Source organism: Bidens hawaiensis, unplaced genomic scaffold (assembly GCF_021521415.1).
Source record: "Bidens hawaiensis isolate Kalapana, Puna unplaced genomic scaffold, B.hawaiensis_p1.1 tig00011081_1, whole genome shotgun sequence".
NCBI classification, from domain to species: domain Eukaryota; kingdom Viridiplantae; phylum Streptophyta; class Magnoliopsida; order Asterales; family Asteraceae; genus Bidens; species Bidens hawaiensis.
Genome location: NW_027491856.1, coordinates 548,238 through 557,873, shown reverse-complemented (window position 1 = coordinate 557,873; position 9,636 = coordinate 548,238). Strand labels below are relative to the sequence as shown.

The 9,636-nt window shown below is 35.0% G+C and overlaps 1 protein-coding gene across 1 annotated transcript; it reads left to right on the top strand.

The window, feature by feature from the left end:
• The first annotated feature begins 5,733 nt into the window (after positions 1 to 5,733).
• Positions 5,734 to 7,254, top strand: LOC143537132 (cytochrome P450 94C1-like). Its single transcript, XM_077030963.1, has one exon. The coding sequence runs from the start codon at positions 5,773 to 5,775 to the stop codon at positions 7,252 to 7,254; it is 1,482 nt and encodes a 493-aa protein (XP_076887078.1). The 5' UTR covers positions 5,734 to 5,772.
• The last annotated feature ends 2,382 nt before the right edge of the window (positions 7,255 to 9,636 follow it).

Genomic DNA, 9,636 nt, shown 5'->3' with positions numbered 1-9,636 from the left:
TCCTGAAAACATATGTAAAAGTTACTAAAAAAATGTAAAAAAAAATAGCAAAACATTTTTTTTATGTTTTCGATGTTTTGTATTAAATGTAACAAAAAAAGAAAAAAAAATGATGTTACATAGGGTTTTCACGGGTTTTCTCAACTCAAGAGGGTTTTCAAACTATACTTTTCCTATATATATAGGGTTAGGTTAGAATAAAAACCAAGTTGAGTTGTAAAAACTCTAGAAACTCATTCTCAACCACATGTTTTTAATTAAAGATTAAATCTTGTGGTACACAATTAAAGTTAATAAAAAATGTAAAAGTTAATTTACATTTTCTTTCTCCTGAAAACATATATAAAAATTACTAAAAAAATAGCAAAACATTTTTTTATGTTTTCGATGTTTGTATTAAATGTAACAACATATATTACATGTAAAAAAACGGTGTTACATAGGGTTTTCACAACTCAAGTGGATTTTCATTCTATATTTTGCCTATATCTATATATATGTGTGTGTGTGTGTGTGTGTGTGTGTGTCCTGGGATGTTTGGTTAATTGTTGAAATCAAGTTATACAAAATCTGAGTTTGATGTTTTCATATAAAACTTGTGCCAATATAAGGCATCACCTTCAGGATGTAGGTTGGTTCGGTGTTTACAAAATAAGGGGTGAGTTAATGTATAATAATCACTTAACCTACATTAGGTACGTGAATACGTGCAAAGTTTAAAAAACAAATCGTTCAAGTCAAAATCCAAAACCTAAAACGTTCAAACTTAAAACCTAATACTTCCATGATTAAAACCCCATTATGCTCAAGTCAAAGATTGATTCGATTGAAGATCCATATGTGTTTGTTTGGATAAATTGATGATTAATTGGATATAGATTGACGATTTCAAGATCTTGTGATGTGATTTCATATATCAATTTCAAAAAAAGGTTAAACTTCTTATGATTGAGGCACGAATCAACCATCGCGGAACCAAGAAATTGACATGGAAAGAGATCGATTACATGAAGAATTAGTTCAAAGCTTGAACAGATGTTTACAAAATAAGTGGTGAGTTAATGTATAATAATCGCTTAACCTACCTTAGGTACGTGAATACGTGCAAAGTTTAAAAAACAAATCGTTCAAGTAAAAATCCAAAACCTAAAACGTTCGAACTTAAAACCTAATACTTCCATGATTAAAACCCCATTATGCTCAAGTCAAAGATTGATTCGATTGAAGATCCAGATGTGTTTGTTTGGATAAATTGATGATTAATTGGATATAGATTGACGATTTCAAGATCTTGTGATGTGATTTCATATATCAATTTCAAAAAAGGTTAAGCTTCTTATGATTGATGCACGAATCAACCATCACAGAACCAAGAAATTGACATGGAAAGAGATCGATTGCATAAAGAATTAGTTCAAAGCTTGAACAACGATAATGAATTTCAACCCCACGTCGAAGTTTTATCGCGTTAGGGCTCGATGTTTGCAGATCAGAGGATATAGGAAGTCACATACGTAATGTACGATAAAAGATTATTGTATTGCCTAATTTTCCTACAAAATAAAACCAAAACTCCTATTATCTTTATATTAGTCACTAAAGTTTTTATAATATTATCATCTATTATCTACGGTCTTATGATTATTTAAGCACATTAGAATCATAATTAATCAACAATTATTTATTTATTTCTCTTGTCTCCCAAACATAGTATTCTGTACTTCCCTTTTTCTAATCGTTGTCCCAATCTGTGTCACTGCACAAGACACGACGAATATAATGATGAAAACGACGAAACAATTATCGGAGTTCCTGAAAGCGTGGCTTGAGTAACGCTTCACATAAAATAAAAAAAATTTAAAAAAAGGTAAACACATGTCAAAAGAAAGTGGATAAGTGAGACTTTGAACATTTAATACAAACCTATCCTGCTAAAGACCAAATGTGCACCGAAGTTTTGATGCCAACTTGCCAACTATTGACAAGACAAAAAAATAAGATTATTGAGTTTATTTGAAAGAGGCACCAACGTGTCTGTCTGTTTATTTATCTTTTTCTTTTAAGTATGTCGTGTTACTCTTTTAACTAATGCTAGTAACCTGTGGAATGATTAAACACGACGTAAAGATAATCAAATTTTAGATGAACCCTATTGTAACATGTAAGTAACCCACTTTTTATATCTTATCAACCCTAACAAAACGTTACACATTGATTATTAACCGTTAACTTGCGTGACATGTTTAGATAAATGAATTAAAAGATTCTTGTTCGTGTTAAGTAATTTAATCCGTCATCTAATGCCATCGACCCACCAACTTGACAATAGTGTTTTTAGTAGCTTTTGGAACTACCACAGATGTCAATCGTTTATATTGACTTTGACCCACCCATAAATATCATCAAAGAGGAAACCCACCCCAATAAAAACCCTAGCCATGTTTTGAATCTAAGACCATAAGATCCCAAATATTAACCATCACATTAATACCATTGTACCAAAAGTTCAATCACAACTCATAAGACTGTGGCCTCTAATTTTAACGTATCAGCTTTCTAAATATATGCTATATTACAGGAATCAAGTTGATTATTTAAAATACTTACGTATACATGTAGAAGTATTATTTTTAATGTGTGAAAAGAAACTTGTTAAAAAATATATATGCTTATACAATGTTTATCCACGTATAGAAGTGATGTGCATGTGCATATGTGGACCCCGAATAGGTCGACAAGTTCCGTGGTAAGTCGGCCAACGCCGCCAGTCGTTTCGGCATCGTGACATACAGTTGAGTTTGTCGTCTTTCCGATGTCGACACCACTTTTATCTTTATGTTTATTAACAAATCTCCTATTCTTATAATACTATAATAATCATCGAGGCTCTCTCAACACCACATACTACCAAATTACAATATTGATTTTGATACTAAATTACATTTTGGAAATCCAAACTTACTCATCCGTCATACGCTAGTAGTTGACTATTTACCACATTCAGAAAATTTTCTTATAACGGTCGAAATTTTTCGTGTTTGCACACAATTGACCATTGCTATATAATATTTTTCTGGTCCGGTTCGACCATCCAGTCGGGTCAAGTTGCTTCAGTAACATGTATAGAAAAAATGATAATCAAACGAAGTATTAAATAACATTTTTTTTTAAAAGTACGAGAAACTTCATTATAATGCATAATTATTGTACAATATTTTAGCTTTGTTATATATGGGTTTTCATTTATTGAAATCTAACCAAAACATCATGTAGTTTGACATTTATGAGCAAGTTTTTCTCAATGAAATAAATAAAACCATCGTTTAAACTCTCATCACTCATCTGATTACCCAAATCGGACTTCACGTACTCCATCGCCGAAAAGCAAATTTCAATGCTTACGGTTGCAACGGGTGATAATGATACGAGAGCTAACTTCAATTAACAAATAAACAATACACCAATGCAAATGAAGTAAATGAGCAAAACAATGTATAATCGAAACAGTTTTTTAGGTGGAGTAAAACATTTAATCCGTTGATTTCACCTAAAATATTACTTCCGCCATCATACTCCTTTTTTATTTTTTTAGTTAGCTTAAATGTAGATTAGGTTAGGAGTTTAAGACTTGTGCTTAAAAATTGAGCATAGATTAGTTGAGCATGAACTTGTATTTAAATTGTTTCCAATTAAACTCAAATTTAGTTGGTACATTTATACAAGTATGGTTGTAAATATTTTAAAAAGAAAAAATTATTAGGGCTGGTCTCAAATGTCATGAGGTCGCTCTCAAAATTCCAACATGGTCATTGCGTCGTTCTCGAAATCACACAGGAGTCGGGGGTCAAAATTATACGGGGGGTTGGTCGCGATTTAACACATATATACTTTTAAAAAAAAATTTCACTAGGGTCGGCCAACCCCCCTACCCAAAGGGTGGGTACGCCACTGCCGATATGACTTTCATTTTATTATATTAACAAGTCTAATTCGTCTTGTGACCTAATGGCATGCGGTTATGACTAAGGTTTTGAATTCTTGAGATCTAGTTTGAAACTTGGTTCAAAAGGATTTTCCTCACATTTGCGGGCTTCCTTGCTGATGGTGTTACTGGGTTAGCTAGGCCTGGAACACCGAAATCAATATAAATGATTGACACATCCTGTCTCGAGAAAACTCGGTCAAGTAATGGTGGTAATACTAAAAATGGTTAAAAAAACATGTGTAATTACACTCTTAACTAATAAGTAAATCCGTACACAGATAACGTCAATCAATAAAATAATTTAAAGACAAAATTAAATCAAACATCCTATACGTTTTTCTCAACTTTCATGTTACATTCTTAATGTAAAAAAATACCCAAGTCATATTTTACGTTTCTACTTAATTTTAATTTTCATACTTATTAATGGCTAACTAAGTTATTTTTTAATTTAACTCATGGCATGTACAGGTGTGCCTTTTGCAAACCCTCAAGGTGCAGACATCCAGAGTGCCCTTGGACGCATTTTGTTACAAACAAAAAAGAAGTAATTCAAAAACATTTATTTAAAGACTAGAACCCGCACCAACATAAAGAAACCTAATACCTTAATTACCACTACATCAATTTTGGTTTATTAATATGAAGTCATTGTAATACTACTAGCCATGGATCACTTAAATATTCGATTATATTTGCTCCTTTTTAACTACGTTTGAAATTATCTCCTACACCTGAATGACCTTTTTAAAGCGGGACACATTAAGGAGGAAATCCATCACTATAGAAAAACCCTTTGAGTCAGGTATTGAAAACCTAAGACCTAGAGGTGCACAAATCGGTTTTTTAAAAAAAACCGGTTCGGTTAATAACCGGACCGGTTTTTCTTGGCCTGGAAAAAAACCGGTTTTTAAATAACCGGACCGGTTTATTAACCGGTTTTTTTGGTGCAAAACTCGGACCGGTCTAACCGGTTAGGACCGGTTTAGAAACCGGTTAGAACCGGTTAATAACCGGTTTTTTTAATTAACCGGTTTTTTTTAAAATAACCGGTTAATAACCGGTTTTTTTCATAATAACCGGTTTTAAAATTAACCGGTTTTTTCCATAACCGGTTCAGTAACCGGTTTTTTCTCTAGAACTTGTAACCGATATACGAACCGGCGGTTACTAAACCGGTCAAACCGGTTTTTAAATAACCGGTTTTTGTAAAAACCGGTTTTCGGTTTAAACCGTTGAACCGGTTCACCAACCGGTTTTTTTGCCCATCTCTACTAAGACCTCATAAATCCTTAACTTTTAACGATCACCCACCGGACCAAATTGCTAATTATATTCCTTCTTCTAAATATTTAAATTCTGTGAGATCCCCTTACAGGGCCGTCTATAATATGAGTCAGTAATTAGTTCCTACTCCCATCTATAAATTTAGAGTTTACTTCATAGAATAGCAATAACAACCTGGTCGTACAAATGAAGCCGACATGCCTCCAAACACCAACTTGACAACATCGACATATTCAAAAAGCAAACAACATTAAAACAAATAAGCACGTGGGACATCCAACTGCTGTCTACAACTTTGCAATATGCAATAAGCCATGACGTCTCACACCCCTTCGCCACGTGTACCACTCCAAAAACACACATGCCTAATTCAAACCGTAATCCCACCCCCCACAACTTTCACCATCTGTCAATTGCACCCCCTCAAACTTAACCCACTATATATATAAAACCTCATTCTCACAAACTCAACTAACACTCAAACCATCATCATCATCAAAATGGACCTTCAAGCTTCATTTAGCTTAATCTTCTTCGCCTTCACTTTCACCTTCTGTTTATTCAGCTTATCACTCTTCATCATCCGCTCTAATCGCTGTTGTAACTGCGACGTATGCACCGCCTTTATTAATCGAACATGGACGTCCGAGTTCGTTAACCTCTCCGATTGGTACACACACCTCCTTCGTAAATCTCCCACCGGAACAATACATATTCATGTGCTCAATAATATTATTACAGCTAATCCGGATAACGTTGAGTACATGCTCAAAACAAATTTTGATAATTACCCTAAAGGCAAAGCCTTTTCAACCCTCCTTGGTGACCTACTCGGCCTCGGTATATTCAACGTCGATGGTCACTGTTGGAGGTTTCAAAGAAAGCTAGCGAGTTTGGAACTCGGGAGTTTATCAATTCGATCACACGCCTTGAGTATTGTGGTGGACGAGATACAATCCAGACTGATTCCATTGTTATCGAATAAAGGTGACAAAGAGGAAGTAGTTTTGGACTTGCAAGATGTTTTTAGGCGGTTTTCGTTTGATAGCATATGTAAATTCTCATTCGGGTTGGACCCGGGTAGTTTGAGACCGAATTCACCTGTTTCTGAGCTCGAATCGGCTTTTGATTTGAGCTCGAAGCTTTGTGCGGAGCGTGGGATGGCGCCCGCACCATTGGTGTGGAAAATTAAGAGGTTTTTAAATATTGGGAGTGAAAAGGAACTTAAGGGATCGATTAATGTTGTGAAAAGAATGGCGGGTCGGGTCATCAAGGAGCGAAGAGAAAAGGATTCGGTTTCGGATAAAGATTTGCTTTCGAGATTTATGGGATCAATTAGTGATGATGATTACCTTAGAGATATTGTGATCAGCTTTCTTTTAGCGGGAAGAGATACGGTGGCATCCGCGTTGACAACTTTCTTCTTATTACTATCACAAAACCCCAAAGTGTTGGAAAAGATCCGAGAAGAATCCGATCGAGTCATCGGGTCGAACCACGACACGTTACCTAGCTTTGGAGAGTTACAACATTTGCATTACTTGCAAGCGGCTTTGCACGAAAGCATGAGGCTTTATCCACCGGTTCAATTTGATTCGAAGTTTGTAAAACATGATGATGTGTTTCCTGATGGTACTTTTGTAAAAAGAGGGAGTAGGGTTACTTACCACTCGTACGCAATGGGACGAATGGAGCGGATATGGGGGCCCAATTCGATGGAGTTTAAGCCCGAAAGATGGATCCGAGATGGGGAGTTTAAGCAAGAAAGTGCTTATAAGTACCCGGTTTATCAAGGTGGAGTTAGGGTTTGTTTAGGGAAAGAGATGTCACTAGTTGAGATGAAAAGTGTTGCATTGTGTTTGATTCGGATGTTTGATGTTAAAGTGGTGAATCCTGACCAGGTGATAAGGTTTGCTCCGGGGCTTACTGCCACGGTGAGCGGTGGACTTCCCGCGGTGGTCCAGCAGAGAGAGGTGGCATAGTAAGGTTGGACTTGCAAAGTTTAGTTTAGTTTTGTAAGTATTGATAATACACATGCGGTAAAGATTGTGTGTTTCAATTGTAATGCTTGTTAACCGAATGTTGCATTTTGTAAATAACAAAATTATGCTTTTAGTCATACTTTTTGCTATCACTACTAGCTAGCTAGATCGGCTATAAATTGATGACTAAATGATATATAAAATAGTGCCTCCTCGTACCAAGCTCGTAACATCTATATTAATCTGTTAATTAATCATAGGCATACAGTTGTATATACTGTATATATGGTCATATTAGGCAACTAATATTCATTGTATATAAAGGTCTGATTGAAGACGAGACGAAGAAAACAAGTTTTATGGTATTGTTGCTAAAGAAGCTCTAATTATAGCAACACCAGGAGTGTCTTCCAAAAATTGCGACAGTTTTAGGCGTCACTCAACTTACATATATAATTATCTAGTATGTGGTGTAAGTAGTGTCGCCTAGACTAATTGCGACACTTTCAAGTGTTGCTAGTTGCTACTAGCTAGTCTTCAGTGATTGTAGAGGTTCTATATAAATACTTCATTCATTTGCATGTTTTGGGTTAGCGTTAATTTATGTCATTTTGTTATGACGTTGTTAGAATATGCTCTCGTTGTAATAGATTCGAATTACTAGGAACTTATACCGCCGGCTATTATCAATCGGAAATTATTTTTGTTAGTTGAGATTGTTCGGTTTCACTCGTTTCCATCTTATTTCTCTATTGCGGATCTGAATATCATCACATTTGATATTTCAGAGATCTGGTTGTGTTTATTATCAAACTTGCACTTGATTCAGAGATAAAACAACCTACACATACCTTTGCATACAATGGCTTATGCAAGCGCGCACTAACAAATTAATCATAAACCCTTTCAAATCACATTATAGCAAAGTGTTAATTAGTAACACATGGGATGTTTGAATAGTCTTCCTTTATTATTCTCTTTTACAATAGAATAAAGATGTGGTATCATTCCACTGGTTGACTTGTTAGCTTCTTTCAATGTATCAATTGTCATTCAATGTATATTCACAAATTAGGGACATCTTCCAGTCTATAAAGGATTGGAGGGGCAACTCTTTCTTCAGAAGGGACCTCTTCCAGCTCATTGAGACATTTTCACTTACATATCACACATTCACTTTAAGAAAATGCATCTGACCATTTAGATATTTGAGTTCGAAAGATGTTATCTAAGGGCTGAATTCGGGACACCATCTTATATAATGTTTCACTATACGTGAAAGCAGAACATATTTTAGTGGGTTATCAATACGTGAAATCGGAGCGTACACCTTCTAATGACTTTATCGATACATGAAATTGGAAAAATCCTGTAACAAGTATATCTATACATTAACGTTTGGACTTAGTTAGGCTCAATGCAATAACTAGAATGAGTCCAAAAGAACAACCAATGAACCAACCAATATGATAGTAGGAATTTGAGGCAACAAGTACGGTATAAAAAAGGTGATATTAAGTTTTCTAAATAATAATTAGGCCTATCTTGTTGACAGGGGCTATGGATTATAGATTTTACTAAGTTACAATATGCTTTTGCAACTTCTATAAAAAAAATAAAATAAAAAAAAATGAAAAACAAGAACGTGGAGGTTCTGTTGTGGTTAGGTGAAAGGTGAAAAAAATGATGTTATATATGTAGGAGTCACGCATGCATGGAGATTTCATCTTTCAACTAGACGTGTTTTGATAATGTGAAATGTGATGGGTGTCTAATAAAAAAATTGAAAAAAGAAATGACGAAGTAGAGCTAATGAATGGTATTAATTAATACTTAAAAAGAAAAAAGAGATTACACTAGCATGCTCCCACGCCCGTGCATTTCGTTGTGCCGCGCCTGAGGGGTCGACGTGGCAAGGCTTCATGCCCCCTCCGTGTCGCATGGCATAATGCATACATAGCCTGATAGTTATATTTTAGATTGTCTTTAGACTATGTATTCAGGTTGCTGCATGTGTATGTTAAAGTTTGATTTGTGTATGCCGATGTTGTACTTGGGCCTCGCATAACATGTTTAGTAAACGGGTTATACATGGTATGACACAATTAACACGTGTGGTGTGCCAAACATGAACAAGTCTAATTTAACAAAATATGGCACTCCGAACACAAACACTAACTTATTAATAAACAACTTGCAAGAACACAAAGCATTAGCACAATTAATATAACATGTTTACTGTTTAGTGACGCAAATGACATGACATGATGCAACCCTATCATACCAACCCGTAAGAGGGTTAAAAGTATGACTAAGAGTGGGTATTCCTATTTGAATTAACGCAATATTGAAAAATATTTGGTCCATTAAAAGCAATTTAAT

Coding starts and splice junctions, on each gene's coding strand:
- LOC143537132 (XM_077030963.1), top strand. CDS start 5,773: ATGGACCTTCAAGCTTCATTTAGCTTAATCTTCTTCGCCTTCACTTTC.